Below are 15,918 nucleotides of genomic sequence, written 5' to 3'. Positions count from 1 at the left end.
ACCAACAGTCTGCATCATTCAGTTTGTTTCAATTGTCTCTATTAAGATCACTGAGTGAACAAATTATTTTCTGTAAATGTCCAGGGTAAATAAATATAATACATAACACAAACTTGATATTTACATCAACCAATTCTTCCCTCTTCCACAATAAACTACGAACAATTCATTTTATGTATTTTATTTTTCTCTTTTTTGTGTTTAATAGATGCTTGATCCAAAATCAGATGAACCGTCTGAGATGCTGTCTGAGGAAAAGGTTCCAATTAGCGACCTACAGCCTACTGGCGAAGAAGATGCTGAAAATGAAAAGGTCCCAGAAAAAGAATACATTGCAGAAGAAGAAAATAAATGCACAGAGGGAGTGAAAGAAAGTAGTGAAAATCTGAATATCATAGAGTCACAGAATCCTCAAATGCCATTCAGTATACCCGAGGTCAGACTTGACAGAACTTTTAGCCAAAGTACTGATGAGCTACCCATTTTACAGATTGATGGTGAAGATAATGAGGATGAGGAGGAAGAGGATGAGGACGATGATGATGAAGATAGTGATGATTGTTATTTGGACAGTTGTGATTCTAAACGGCGCAGTATGATTGAAACATCAGATTGTGAGAAACACTGCACTCTCTCTATTCAGAACTCACTGCGACGTCGGACGCACAGTGAGGGTAGCCTTCTGCAGGAACCTAAGACTCAATGTTTTAAATCTGACAATGCACTCAACTGTGTAGGGTGTGATGGTCAGAAAGCAAAGGGCAACTGGGCTCCACCCTCTCCAAAGACCCTCAAAAAAGAGCTGGCTAATGTGAAAAATGGTGGTTCGATGCATCAGTTATGCCTCATCTTCTCTGGACGTAAAGTGAGTAATCAATTTTTTTTTATCTCTCAGTTTATCATCATCATAGGCAGTCCCTCGAAATTGAGGAAGACTTGCTTCCACTCCAAAAGTGTATTCTCAGGTGGCTGTACAGTCCAATATGGGAATTACAGTCTCTGTCACAGGTGGGGCAGGCAGTGGTTTGCCACATGCTCTTTCCGTTGTCTGCGCCTGATTTCTGCATGCTTTAGGCGATGAGACTCGAGGTACTCAGCGCCCTCCCGGATGCTCTTCCTCTACTTTGGGCAGTTTTGGACCAGGGATTCCCAGGTGTCAGTGGGGATGTTGCACTTTTTCAAGGAAGCTTTGAGGGTGTCCTTGAAACGTTCCCTCTGTCTACCTGAGGCTCACTTGCCATGTAGGAGTTCCGAGTAGAGCGCTTGCTTAGGGAGTCTCGTGTCAGGCATGCGGACGATGTGGCCCGCCCAACAGAGCTGGTCGAGTGTGGTCTGTGCTTCGATACTGCGAATGTTGGCCTGAGCGAGAACACTGACGTTGGTGAGTCTATCTCCCCAGTGGATTTGCAGGACCTTGCGGAGGCAGCGCTGGTGGTACTTCTCCAGCACTTTGAGACGTCTGCAGTATATAATCCACGGCTCTGAGCCATACAGGAGGGCGGGTATCACTACTTCCCTGTAGACCATAAGCTTGGTGTCAGATTTGAGGTCTTGGTCTTCAAACACTCTCTTTGTGTGGTCTTCAAACACTTTGAAGGCCAGGACCTCTCAGTTTAACTGCTGGTGTTACTTACAACATTTTTGCCAATAAATATCTGCATGTATACTTGTTTGAAATATGTGCACTTGCAAAGAAAAGGAATCTGAATCAGAATGATCAGAAGCTAAAAATAATTTTGATGTCTTAGTTAAATCTTGTGATGCTATCCTATTATGAAATATTAACTCTCACAAAAGGTTTGTTGAATCTCCTTTAATCTTTATTGATGATATTTTGATTTTTTTAGTTGGTATCTAAAAATTCTTGACGGGTCTACTCTGGCTTCTTGAACCTCGAGGAATCTATAGTACTGAATAGAAGCTTTCACTATTATTTCATTAAATATGTTTTGTTTTTACTTAGTTACATGTAAAATTTTATGATTATGCTCAAAATCCATGTTTCCGTTTGTTATAATTTTGATCAGATTTATGATTGCCTTGAACGCAGCCCAAAAGAATGCTTATTGTCCACTAAAGAAATAGGTTGGTTACAGAAATTTGGGTCAGTCAGCTACTGAGATTTCAGTCGATCGATGCAAAAATTTCAGCTGTGAGCTACTATTTGAAGAGTTCCACTCAGAACACAGGTGGCTTCAAAACAGTTGTCCTGCAAGCCTAAGGAATTTAGCTCAGAAAGCATAGGCAACTATGGTCTATTTTCACTTGTATTTCTTACTCGCAGGTTTGTCCTGTGTGATTTTTTGGAAGTTTGCAAAGGGCTGTTCTTAAGACTTTTGCCTTATTGGTGGATAACTCTTAAATCACAACATCAAAATCTGTTCATAGCCACAGCTTGTGAAATATGTAAATAAATAAGAACATTGATTTAAACTTTATTTTTGGTCTGCACCTAAGTGACCAATGAAAACAAAAAGCTTGGACACTTCTGTTCTAAATATGCTGTGATCTTGGTGTTCATATTAACAACTTGTATTTATACAGTGCCTGTAACATAGTAAAACATCACAAGGCGAGTCACAGGAGTGTTAAAAGACAAAAATTTGACACCGAGCAACATAAAGAGAAATTAAGGCAGATGACCAAAAGCTTGATCAAAAAGGTAGATTTCAAGGAGCATCTTAAAGGAGGAAAGAGAGGTTTAGGGAGGAAATTCCAGAGCTTAGAGCATATGCAGGTGAAGGCACGACCATCAATGGTTGAGCAGTTATAATCAGGGAAGCTCAAGAAGGCAGAATTAGAGGAGCGCAAATATCTCGGTGGGGGGGGAGGGGGGGAGCGGCTGTAATCTCCTTCAAAGATAGGGAGGGGAGAGACCATCGAAGGATTTGAAAACAAGGATGAGAATTTTGAAATCGAGGTGTTGCTTAACTGGGAGCCAATGTAAGTCAACAATCACAGGGGTGATGTGTGAATGGGTGCAAGTTAGTAGATGGGGAGCCGAGTTTATGTAGGGTAAAACATGAGAGGCCAGCCAGGTGTGCGTTGGAATAGTCAAGTCTAGAGGTAACAAAGGCATGGATGAGGTTTTCAGTAGCAGATGAGCTGAGGCAAGGGCCAAGACGGACGATGTTATGGAGCTGGAAATAGGCGGCCTTAGTTATGTCACGGAGATATGGTCAGAAACTCATTTCATGGTCAAATATGACACCAAGGTTGCGAACAGTGTGGTTCAGCCTCAGACAGATGCTAGGGAGAGGAATAGAGTCAGTGACGGGGACCGAAAAATATTAAGATATATTTACGACATTTTGTTTAAAGCAACCTGCACTACATCAACTTTCTGAATCAGTTATGTGTTACATAAGAACATAAGAAATAGGAACTTGAGTAGGCCATACGGCCCCTCGAGCCTGTTCCGCCATTCAGTAAGTTCATGGCTGATCTGATCATCGACTCAGCTCCACTTCCCCGCCCGCTCCCCATAACCCCTTATCCCCTTATCGTTTAAGAAACTGTCTATTTTTGTCTTAAATTTATTCAATGTCCCAGCTTCCACAGCGCTATGAGGCAGCGAATTCCACAGATTTACAACCCTCAGAGAAGAAATTTCTCCTCATCTCTGTTTTAAATCGGCAACCTCTTATTCTAAGATCATGCCCTCTAGTTCTAGTCTCTCATATCAGTGAAAACATCCTCTCTGCATCCACCTTGTCAAGTCCCCTCATAATCTTATACTTTTTGATAAGATTACCTCTCATTCTTCTGCATTCCAATGAGTAGAGGCCCAACCTACTCAACCTTTCCTCATAAGTCAACCCCCTCATCTCTAGAATCAACCTAGTGAACCTTCTCTGAACTGCCTCAAAAGCAAGTATAACCTTTCATAAATATGGAAACCAAAACTGTACGCAGTATTCCAGGTGTGGCCTCACCAATACCCTGTATAACTGTAGCAAGACTTCCCTGTTTTTATACACCATCCCCTTTGCAATAAAGGCCAAGATACCATTGGCCTTCCTGATCACTTGCTGTACCTGCATACTATCCTTTTGTGTTTCATGCACAATTAAACCCAGGTCCCGCTGTGCTGCGGCATTTTGCAATCTTTCTCCATTTAAATAATAACTTACTCTTCGATTTTTTTTCTGACAAAGTGCATGACCTCACACTTTCCAACATTATACTCCATCTGCCAAAGTTTTGTCCACTCACTTAGCCTGTCTATGTCCTTTTGCAGATTTTGTGTGTCCTCCTCACACATTGGAGTTGTGCATTATTTCAATGTTAATTTTGATTAATATTCACATATTTAAAAGCGTACTACTCATTCATCCATCTTTGCTTGCATGATTATGCAAAAAAAAATCATATCCTGAAACAACAAAACAACAACTCATTGATATAAGTCTTTAACATTGAATCAATGATCAAAGGTGCTTCTCAGAGGCGTACTCGACCTCGAGCCAAAGGTGATATTAGGACAGATGACCAAATGCTTGGTCAAAAAAGTTGATTTTAAGGAGGAGAGAGAGATGCAAGGGTTTATAGTGGGAATTATAAAGCATGGGCCCTAGATGGCATTGTGCTGCCAACTCTAGCAATAGTAGTATAGTATTAGGCAGTCCCTTGTATCGAGGATGACCCACTTCCACACCAAAAAGGGATGAGTTCATAGGTGTTTCAATGAGGGACCTGACATTCTAGGTCCTGAACTACATGTTGAAGGTTGGAGGATGCCTGTGCGTGGATTTTTTTAACATGTGGTGACCATTGCACACCAGCCACCACACGAGCTTGACAGAGCTAGGTCTTGATCCAGTGGCAAGGGTTAACCAAGACGACTGGAGACCAAGCTCTGCTGAGGGACTTTGCAATCTTTGCACTGTCAGAGGCGCCGTCTTTTGGATGAGACGTGAAAGATCCCACAGCACTATTCAAATGAAATGCGGGGAGTTCTCCCAGTGTCCTGCCCAATCATTTTCCCCATCATATAATTTATCATATAACAACCAAAGAAACAGATAAACTGGCAATTTATCTCACTCATTTGTGGGATCTTATACAAAACACTGGTTCAGCTGGGAGATTTTAGACACCTCATATCGGAAGGAAATTACAGCTATAGAGAACGGCGATGTACCAGGATGATGCCACAGATGGGAATTATTCTAAGGAGAGATTGGAGATACTTGGATTATTGCCATTGGAGCAGAGAAGGCCAAGAGGAAAGTTAATGAGTTTTTCAAGATGATTGAAGATTTTGTTAGAGTAAATAAGGATGACCAGAGAGATCAGTGATAAGGGTCCTCAATTTAAAATGGTCGATTTGTAAGGAGTGAAATTGAGACATTTCTTCATGCAGAGGGGTGTTAGAGCATGGTTGAGACATAGTATGGATCTTTTTAAGGGAAAAGCCCTTAAATCATAGAATCTTACAGCCATTTGGCCCGTCATGCCTGTGCCGGTTCTTTGAGAGATCTATCCAATTAGTTCCACTGTTTTATTATAGTCCCTGCAAAAGTTTCCTTTTCAATTATATATACCCAACAAAGTAGAAAATTACACAGATATGCCTAACTTAATATACATATTAAAATAAAATCAGGTATATCTTACTCCATTTCAGCAATTTGTGGATCCATAGTCAGACCTATTTATCTGTACTCATCGTGAGGTTAGCTATTGAAAGGTGAGAAATAACCCTGTCTTTATTGGAAGCTCCATCATCTGCAGTAATGGAAACCAGCGGAAAATTGAGAGAAACCTAAAATCATTGGGAGAACTTCTGGGAAACAATGATCACAACATCGTCAGGTTTAGTGTAGTTATGGAAAGGGTCAAGGAACAATTAACGGTGAAGATATTAAACTGAAAGAGGCCTAATTTCAGTGAGTTGAAATGGGATCTGGCCCAAAGTAGACTGAAAACAAAGATTGGTAGATGAATCTTTGTTAAATCCTGTTTGTACAAAAACGTATTGGGCCTCACTGTTTTTAGGAGCAGCTTTATAAATCAGTGGTTAGGCCTCAGCTGGAGTATTGTGTCCATTTCTGGGCACCACATTATTGAAAGGGTGTCAAGGCCTTGGAGCGGGTGCAGAAGAGATTTACGAGAATGGTTCAAGGGATGAGGGACTTCAGTTACATGGGGAGGCTGGAGAAGCTGGGGTTGTTCTCATTAGAGCAGAGAAAGTAAAGAGGAGATTTGATAGAGATGGTCAAAATTAAGAGGGATTTTGACAGCACAGATAAGGAGAAACTGTTTCCACTGACGGGTGGGCCGGTAACCACAGGACAAGGTTTAAGATAATTGCCAAAAGAACCAGAGGTGTGATGAGGAAAAATGATTTTACACAACGAGTTGTTGTGATCTGGAATGCACTGGATGAAAGGGCGGTGGGAGCAGATTCAATAATAACCTTAAAAAGGGAATTGGATAAATACTTGAAAAAGAACATTTGCAGGGCAATGGGGAAGGGGGAGGGAAGTGGGACTAATCGTATAGCTCTTTCAGAAATCAAGCTCAGGCCTCTCTCTGTGCTGTAAGATTTTATGATTCTACGTATTGACTTGTACCATTCCTATTTTTTCCACAAGATATTTTGGGGGTATATATACTGTAAGTTTAGTGTCCATTTGGAACGATTTCCACTTTGCATTGATGGTAAATGTGCAGTGTAAGTCTCGGGTTAGAGCCCCAGTGGAGTGAGTGTCTCCTGAGATAGTAGTCTCACACTGCTTTGTTAAAGTGTAAATCCGGTGTGGTGTCAAACATTGTTTACCAAGTGCTTAGACATTTCTTAAACCCACCTGAATGCAATTTGAATGTTCAGATTTCAGGAATCATCCAATTCCTGCCCTCTAAGTATTTACATTTCTGACAAAAAAAAGCCCCAAAAAACCCTGCATATATTGGAAATCTGAAACAAAAACAGAAAATTCTGAAAACATTGAACAGGTCAATCAACATCTGTCCCAGGCTCCATGGGAAAGACTCCTGCCATCCTTTCTCAGGATGACAACATGCCTGCTCCACCGCCACCCACTCCATCAGTGTCCCTTTGTGCCACACAGCCTGTTGGGCCTGACTATCCTGGTCTACGCCGAGATGCTGCAGTCTGCAGCCGGTCCCTCAAGGCCCGAAGCTTGACCATGGCCACCTGAAATATCCTCAACAGGAATGTAACAACCTTCTCGCAAGCTGTAAGCCACTGGGGATACGCTTTGTAGGAGCAGTAGGATAGATAAACGAACACAGAAGATTGGCACTAAAGGGTATGCATAAGTATGATTTCTAATTATTCCTGTTAACTATTATACTATGTGGAATAGAGTTGTTGGAGTATTTTTATTTTCTGGGTTAAGTGTTATTAATATTTTTCGTCAAGTGAGGACAAGACCCGTATAATTGGACTGAAGGAAGGCAAATCAGATGGTTGTATTGGTGTGACGTCTGAAATCTGGAAACCTCGGGACCGAGGCCGTTCCGGATTTTGGAACATCTTTACCTGGGCCGAGGAAGGTAGGTAGGGGGGGTCGGTCGGGCCGCTGGGGTTCTGGGGGTCGGGTGTGGGGGGGTAGGGGGAATCGGTCGGACCGCCAGAGATCGGGGATGTCGGTCGGGCCGAGGCCAGGTGAAATCGGTCGGGCCGCCGGAGATCAGGGGTGTCAGTCAGGCTGAGGCCGGGTGGGGTGTCAGTCGGGCTGAGGCCGGGAGAGGTTGGTTGGGCCGCCAGAGGTCGGGGGTGTCGATTGGGCCGAGGCCAGGAGAGGTCGGTCGGGCCAAGGGGTGTCGGTCAGGCCAGGAGAGGTCGGTCGGGCCGCTGGAGGTCGGGGCTGTCAGTTGGGCTGAGGCTGGGGGAGGTCAGGTTGAGGCTGGGGGAGGTCGGGCGGCCAGAGGTCAGGCCAAGGTCGGGCTGAGGAGGGAGGAGGCCAGGCAGCTGGAGGTCGGGCCAAGACGAGGTCAGGCGGCCAGAGGTCGGGCCGAGGCTGGGTGGCTCAAGGTCGGGCCGAAGCGAAGCCGGGGGAGGTCGGCCTGAGGCGATCTCGGGCCGAGGCGAGGTCGGGCAGCCGGAGGTCGGGCTGAGGCGCGGGAGTCCGAATTTTGGAACATTTTCCGGTTTCCGGATGATCCCGCCACGGATCGGTCTGGATTCTGGAACTGCGGATTTTGGACGTCACACCTGTAGTAAGGACGGTACTGATAAGGATTATGGGGGTGTATTGGGGAATGGTTCATGTGAACTGCTCTTGGGTGAGTTGCTCTCTGACAGCTGATGGTCCATGCTAATCATGCTCTTCCTCCTCCTCCACATCTGCTCAATTATATTTCTGTGGCAGCAAGGCCCTTGTGGGCAAGACTCTGTCTGTGTTTCTGTGTTGCACGATCAAATTTCTAGGGCCAGGCCTTTGGTCTAGTCTGGCAATCAAAAGTTGCAAAAGAATCCATTATAATCTTGATATTCTGTCTAAATCATCATAAAGGGTACAGCATACATGGATAATTAGAACATTTCTGATAAATGCAGTAGAAGTAAAAAGTTCTATCTCCAGTACAACCCAAAACAAATATCCACTATTCTGTCTGGGAGCTCATTCCATGATTTGGTCATTCTGTTTGTGAAGAAGCACAGCACATAAATTTTCCTTTTATTAATTTGAGCCTGTAGCCACTTGTCCTACTCTTTACTGTTTTACTTAAAGTAGTTTTCTGAATGTACCTTTTACATGCAATACCTCTCTCAGATACCTCCTTTCAAGAATGAAAAGTTCAATTCTTTCCTCGTAACTCAGATCTCATAACACTCTTGTAGCTCTTCTCTACCCTGCCCCGTATCTTTGAACGTCTCTCTTTTGTCTGGTTGACCAAAATTGGATACAGTTCTCAAAGGTTGGTTCAACCAGACCACTCTACATTTGATCATGAATTCCTTTGACTTTTAATTTACTATTTTGGCTATATAATTGAACATTCTTTTGGCTTTGTTGATTGCTGCTCTGCATTAGTTGGATGTGTTGAGCGTGGAGCCTACGAAGACTCCGATGTCTCTCAAACTTTATCCTTAGCTATTTCAACACCTTTCATGGAGTAAGTGTGCTGTGCATTTTTTTCTGATTTTAAAAAATTCATACATGAGATGTGGGCATTGTTGGCAAGGCCAACATTTATTACCCATCCCTAATTGCCCCTTGAGAAGGTGGTGGTGAGCCGCCTTCGCGAACCGCTGCAGTTCGTGTGGTGAAGGTGTTCCCACAGTGCTGTCAGGGAGGCAGTTCCAGGATTTTGATCCAGCAACGATGAAGGAAAGGCAATGTATTTCCAAGTCTGGATGGTGTGTGACTTGGAGGGGAAATTGGAGGTGGTAGTGTTACTATACTCCTGCTGCCCTTGACCTTCTAGGAGATAAGAGGTGGCGGGTTTGGGAGGTGCTATCGAAGAAGCCTTGGCGAGTTATTGCAGTGCAGCTTGTAGATAGTACACACTGTAGCCACGTTGTCCAGTACCTTAACATTTCTGCGTACATTTCATGTGCCTATGTTCAGCTCATTCACACAGTTTGTAATTTCTGAGCTGCTTCCTCTCGACCTACTGTTCCTCTTTATTATTAATTTGGAAATTTGGCCAATTTGTATTGTTTCTGAGTTCAAAGTCATTGGTGTAAATTAGAAACAACACCAATCCTTGGAGAATCTCACTCTATACTACACCTCCACCCAGTGTTTTTTAACCCTTTAGCCAATTGTCCATACCAAAGATTTACCCTAAATTCCCACAGCTTTGAGCTTGACTTCTGTGTGGAACTGACATCTGTACATGTTTGTTTTTAGGCAGTATTGTGACCAGTAAGGGAATAATGGTCTCCAATGTATCATGTTGCATATTGTAATAAACTGTTTTGGGGCAATTACTTGTTGTTGAACATAGTTGTACTGTAAGTTACATGAGATGTATCCGCTTGACTTAATTGAGAGCACTAATGTCTCTGAGGCAGAACTTTGTGGATTCAAGCCCCACTGCAGCCCTAAGTATAAAATCTGGGTTGGCATGCTGTCTTTCAATTGAAACTTTAAACCAAAGTCTCATCTACTTCCGCAGCTTGACATAATAGAGCTTTTTGCATTATTGAAAGAACAGCAACTCCTTCCAAGATCCTAGGGCAACATTTTTCCCTTAACCAATATACCAATTAATTTGCTGTTTGTTGGATCTTATTCTCTGCATAACAGGCTGCTACATTTGCCTACATAACAATGTTAACTGTACATCAAAAGTATTTGTAAAGTCATGTGTGATGTCTTGAGAATGCAATATAAACGCAAGTACCCTTTTTTCTTATTGAAGGATCTAAATGTGTGTTCCATAATATAGATGGCTTTACTATCCACTAGGGGTCACTACTGTTGTGTTGTAATTATAGTTTGCGTATAGTTCTCCTGCAGTATAATGTCATCATTTGCTTAGGGTGTGTGCTGTCACACATAGGTAGCATTGTGTTCTGTTTTTAATTAAAAATGTTATTAACTGGTCACGAATGAGTTAGTACAAGTATATTAACAGAAAACTGCTCTCCAAACACTTCATGAATGGAGAATTCAACCAGTGTGTAAATATAAGATGCTTTAGGCCACATGGTTACATTTGAGATAGTCTTGCAGGGTTCAAAGAAAAAATATTTTATTTTTGTTCTTATTCTACATAAATTATTTACATTGCCCTTAAATATCATTGCATTGGTCTGCAAGTTAGTAATGTACCATTGAATTCTTTCTTTGAGCTCATTCATTTGTGCAGTGTTTTGTAGCGAACCTAAGCGTTTAATACAGGTACCTGCAGGAGGTAAGACTGTTTTAGATACAAGGACTAAAAATTGTCTTTGTGCATGAAAAGGCCGAGTATATTTTTAAGTAATTACATTTACTTCTTATTCTTGTACAGTTCTGTACACAGTGTTGACCCCTAGAGGAATTGAGTTCAGATTTCTGCTAAACCACTTATGCATGCAGGAACTGTGCTGCAGGGATTGAAATAACATTGATAAATGGGGCTTGCAATGTTTGCATTTCTTAGAGACCTGCTATTTCTGTCCTTTTGCGAGCCAGCTATTCAGGATTGTCCATTCTGTGCCTGTTTGACACTTGTAATTTGTGTATCAACCAGAACTTGTTTTTTTTATAGTTTTAACTGACCATTGCAGACATCCAGATTTTATTGAGGTTGTTGAATTCACTTTGAATTTAGATATTTAATGGGAAATAATTTTCAGTTAGGAAAAAGGGAGTGTTTTGAAGGCTGGGATTCAAGGGATGAATATGAAATTAGTTCAAATTTGAAACCTAAAAAAGCAGTATTTGGCACTAATAGGGCCAAACAATAAAAATGAAAACCAGGACAATTAAAAAAAAAAATTGAAAGGATATTAGAAAGGCTAACGGAATTATCAGAGAACATTAGCAAATAATGAAGGTCAATAAAAAGGCTTTTTACTACTACAACAACAACTTTTATTTATATGGCGCTATTAACGTAGTAAAACATCCCAAGCAGTGTTATAAGACAAAACAGATAAATTTGACACTGGCACATTGACCGTAAGGATACAGTAAAGGTAGATGTAGGGTTCTCAGAGAAAAAGTAAGTAAGCTTGTAATGGAGACAGATGCTAATTAAGTACTTTGCCTCAGTTTTCATAGAGGAGTTGGATATCAGGAATGAAGATGTGGGTATAGAGCAGTTTGTGGAGGTTAGTATTCAGTAAAAATGTTATTAAAGAAGTTAAAATAGAAATTCTGACTACAATTTTATAAAATGAAAATGATACCAGAAGCCCAGAGAGTGGCAAATATGTAGATGGGCATCGGCTACGAAATTAGAGCCCATTAGTTTTACTTTGTGTTTTGGTAAAGTACTAAAGACTATAAAAAAGGATGAAATGACTAAATATTTGGAGAATGTGAGCTAATCAGGATCGGTCAGCATGGAATTCCAAAAGGCAGTGTTTGTTTGGCCAACGCAACAAAATCCTTGGAAGGAAGAGGATGTACAGACAGCAAGAAACTCCTGGCAAAGATAATGGCAAATGAAGTTGGGGAAATATAGCCATAGAAATGGATAGATGGTTGAAGGGCAGCAAGCAAAGAGTAGAAACAAAAGGAAGATTCTTTGGTTGGGAAAATGTGGTGAGCATGTTCCAGAGTTTGTGTTGGGATCACTCTTGGCCCGGACTGGGTTTGGGGCGCATAATTTGAAATAAAAGAAAATTTAACCCCCCAGCGAGATGGGCCGCCAAATTGCACGGACTTGGGGTCTTGGAGTAAATAAAATGTTCGGTACGCATAACAACATCCCTCCCCTTTTAAACGCTGCTGTCATTTTAGGGTGGGTGTCGGCTGGGCCAGTGGGCCAGCACCCAAGAGGGGGTGCCGGGCTACATGTTGGCGGCCCGGCCGCACTAGCGGCCAACATTGTCTGGCCGACTGAAAAGTCGTCCGACACAGAAAAGATGGCGGCGTTGGCGCTAACATCTCCCCATTAAGGGTGACTGGAATGCGCCAGCCACCACAGCTTCTCTCCCCGCGAAGCGGTCAGTGGGCCGACCTTGCGTCCCGCGGGGCAATTTCTCCCGCACGATGCAAAGGGGTCATCGTGGGGCGATAAGGGGTTGCCGTGTACGGCGATTACATCATTGTCGTGGTTGCATCGCTAATCGTGGGGCGCGGCACAAAGCGCTATTCACGTGCCAAGCCCCGGGGGCAATTCCCAGGGGAAAACCCTGTGGCGCCAGAACGGGCCTTTCTCAGAGGGGCAATTTCGGCCCCCCGGACTTCCGAATTGTCGGAACAGTATTGAAATTTTCTGAGGACACCAATTTGGGAGAGATGACAGATTGTGATGAAGAATGATAAACTGCAGGAAGAAATTGGCTAGCAAACTGAGGTGACAGATGTAATTCAATATAGAAAAATATAAAGTTATAGATTTTGGAAGTAAAAATAGGGAAAGAAAATGCATTTTAAATGAAATACAGCTGCAGAGGGATCTCTACTGTTCACAGATTCTCATGCAGCACAGAAATCTGAAAGAAATGATAAACTACTTATGAGTAATTTTTATTTTGTTGGTATTTGTTGAGGGAAGAATGTTTTCCAGAATATTGGGAAAACTTCTTGCTTTTCTTTCTGTAATGCCATGAGTTATTTAACATTCACCGGATCATGCAGACAGGACTTTGGTTTAATGTTTCTTTTGAAGTACCTCGAACACTGCAGCACACCTTCAGTTGTGCATAGAAATTTTATACCTAGGTTATCTGCTTTAGTCACAATAATAAATAAGTCCTTGTATGTAGTTACTTGCATTGCTTTTCTGTCATTGCTATCTCAGTTAGAGTTCACAAGCACTTAGTTTACTGTAAAAATTCATAGCTATTTTCAAAGGAGATTCTTTGTTCCTAATACAGCTAATAGCTTCCCTGTGCTGTCAGTACTTAGTTCTGTTCTAGAAGGGGGCAGGGTGGGGCTTACAAGGAACACGTCTTCACGTGCTGACCAGTTTTTCAAACAAAATCCTGGGACTGGAAATTCGGTTGTGTAGCACCTCTGTTAGCGCCCTGGAAGGGCGGTAATGCGTCTCGAATTGCTTACCGCCCGGCCATGCAGCTTGCAGCACTCCGCCAGAAAATTTGGTGTCGGTTTTACGGCGAGGCAAAACACGACCGCCTCGCTGTGTACTTTCAGTCAGATCATGACGTCAGTCGTCGTGCAGCGACCCACTAACACCCCGCTCGCAAATTAGGTGTGTCCGCCTCGCTTAGCGTCTGCCCTAATGACGCCCGAGAAACCAGGCGGTACCACCTTCCGTTGGTGCTATCTGAAGCCTATTTAAAGAGAGGGAGGAGGAGCATTAATCGGAGGTCACATTGAGTGCAACGTTTCCGCAGAGGACACTGCGTGGACCTCTGACGGGAAGGGCGCAGCTGACTGTTCGGGACAAAGGATACGGCCTAGCCACCTGGCTAATGACCCCTCTCCGCAACCCCACCATACAAACGGAGCATCCGTTGCGGGTGGTCACGTGACAGCCATGTGACCACCCGCAACATCATCGGACAGACAATAGGGGCGCTCAAACAGCGTTTCCGATGCCTGGACCACTCTGGAGGCAGCCTTCAATTCTCCCCTCAACAGGTCTCGCAATTTATTGTGGTGTGCTGCCAGTACTTACTTCTATTCCAGAAAGAGGCGGGGTTGGGCTTACAACTTATCCATAATGAGGGGCCAGGCATTACCGGTGGGAATTGCAACCCCACCTCAGGAGGAGGACGAGGAACAGGAGCCTGACGAGGCCCTGAATGGTCAGCCACACCAGGAGGAGCAGCAGCCACAGTGGAGGCAGCGTGACAATGCTGCCGGTGCAAGAGCCACACGTCGTCGGTTCTCTGATGGATGCAGCTACTGACTGCGCTATGTACCACAATAATGGCACATCTCCATGAAAATCCACAATCATATACAAGACACCAATGCAAAATGGTCAAACTAACATTTTATTAATGACACCAACATAGTTGCCTCAAACAACACAACCAAACCCCTCCCCACCAGTAAAAAGAAAACACAACATCCCATTGAAACACTATCAAACACAATGAACTTAAACAATGTCTGGACAAGACCCCTTCCATTAGTCATCCCACAGCACCATCCATGTGGCATATTAGGCACACACACTCACAATACGATGAGTCAAACAATGCAACAACATATTTAAAGCCATTATTTACACGATAAGGACATCCATCCATGGCCAAAGTCTTCACTCCGACTTCCTCTGGCATTTGCCACCCCTTACCTTGACCCCCTCCCAAGCCTAGTACTACTGCTCAATGTTGCCTCAGTGCCTACAGCAAGACTGTTTGAGGGCTGCCGTGTGTGTGGGGGAGACAGTACAGACGGCCTAGCAGGACACCCTGGACCAGCTCTGGGCCTGGATGACCCGGCTGCAGACTCCACCGTCTCAGCATCGGCGGCAGCAGTCTCGTATGGCTTGGGTGTAGACCGCGGTAGGTGCAAAGGCGGAGTGGCAGTGCTTGGAGCCAGAAAGCAACAGACGTGTGGTTAGCAGCAGGGGAGGGGGCAGGGAGATGAGGAAGGTGGCATTGGATATTTATATGTAAAGGGGGTAGGCCATTTGCTATCAAGGGTCATGGATCTTACATAAGTAGCAAGCACCATTCACATACCGTCGCTATCCACAGTGGGTTCTGCTTCACCGCCCGCTACCACGCCAACTGGTGTGCCCATGAGGACGGACACGCGCTCCTCGACCTCAGTGAGGTCCTGAATATCAGGCTCCCCACCTCTGGTGCGCTGCTACTCTCGACGATTGTGAGCCAATTTCGCCTGCAATAAGAAAAACGAGGATGTGAGTGAGTGTGCAGCTCATCGTGTGGCACATATGCCTTCCACAGTAGAACAGCTTCTACTGTCTGGAAGTGTGCAGAGGTCCATTAGAATCTGCATGGCTGTGCTTAGTGCATCTGGGAATGGTGCAACGAGCGAGAGCCACCTAAGATTCTGGGTTAGGCTGACGTTCTGCAAACGTATATTAAGAGTGAAAGGATAGTGCGAGGAGGGATGAAACTGAGAAGGTGCACTGAGCCTCAACTTTTCAATGGCTTCACCAACCAAGACCATGACCTGGAACATATAGAGAAGGGGCAGGTAGCGCAAAAACTTTACATTGTGTGAGACATTGAGGTTCATATCATGGCATTGGTGTATTAATAGAAAAGGTATTTACCCTGAGGTTCCTTGTGAAGTCGTTGAACTTCTTCCGACATTATGTCGCAATTTGCGGCAGCCTGTCTCTTGCTGAGATGTCCATGCCACCTCCCTCCAAAGCCTACGGTAAACTCCT

General features: G+C 43.7%; 1 protein-coding gene across 17 annotated transcripts in view; it reads left to right on the top strand.

Moving 5' to 3' along the window:
* The window catches only part of rgs3a (regulator of G protein signaling 3a), a 340,299-nt gene that overhangs the window by 287,006 nt on the left and 37,375 nt on the right, over positions 1-15,918 (top strand). For all 17 annotated transcript variants that reach the window (XM_070862764.1, XM_070862765.1, XM_070862756.1 and 14 more), the window contains one exon: positions 209-865. In XM_070862764.1, the coding sequence (XP_070718865.1) occupies positions 209-865 (657 nt within the window). The remainder of the gene's footprint in view (positions 1-208; positions 866-15,918) is intronic.

Source organism: Pristiophorus japonicus, chromosome 20 (genome assembly GCF_044704955.1).
Source record: "Pristiophorus japonicus isolate sPriJap1 chromosome 20, sPriJap1.hap1, whole genome shotgun sequence".
Lineage (NCBI taxonomy): Eukaryota > Metazoa > Chordata > Chondrichthyes > Pristiophoridae > Pristiophorus > Pristiophorus japonicus.
Note: the sequence above shows the minus strand (reverse complement) of the source record. Positions and strands in the feature narration are given on the sequence as shown.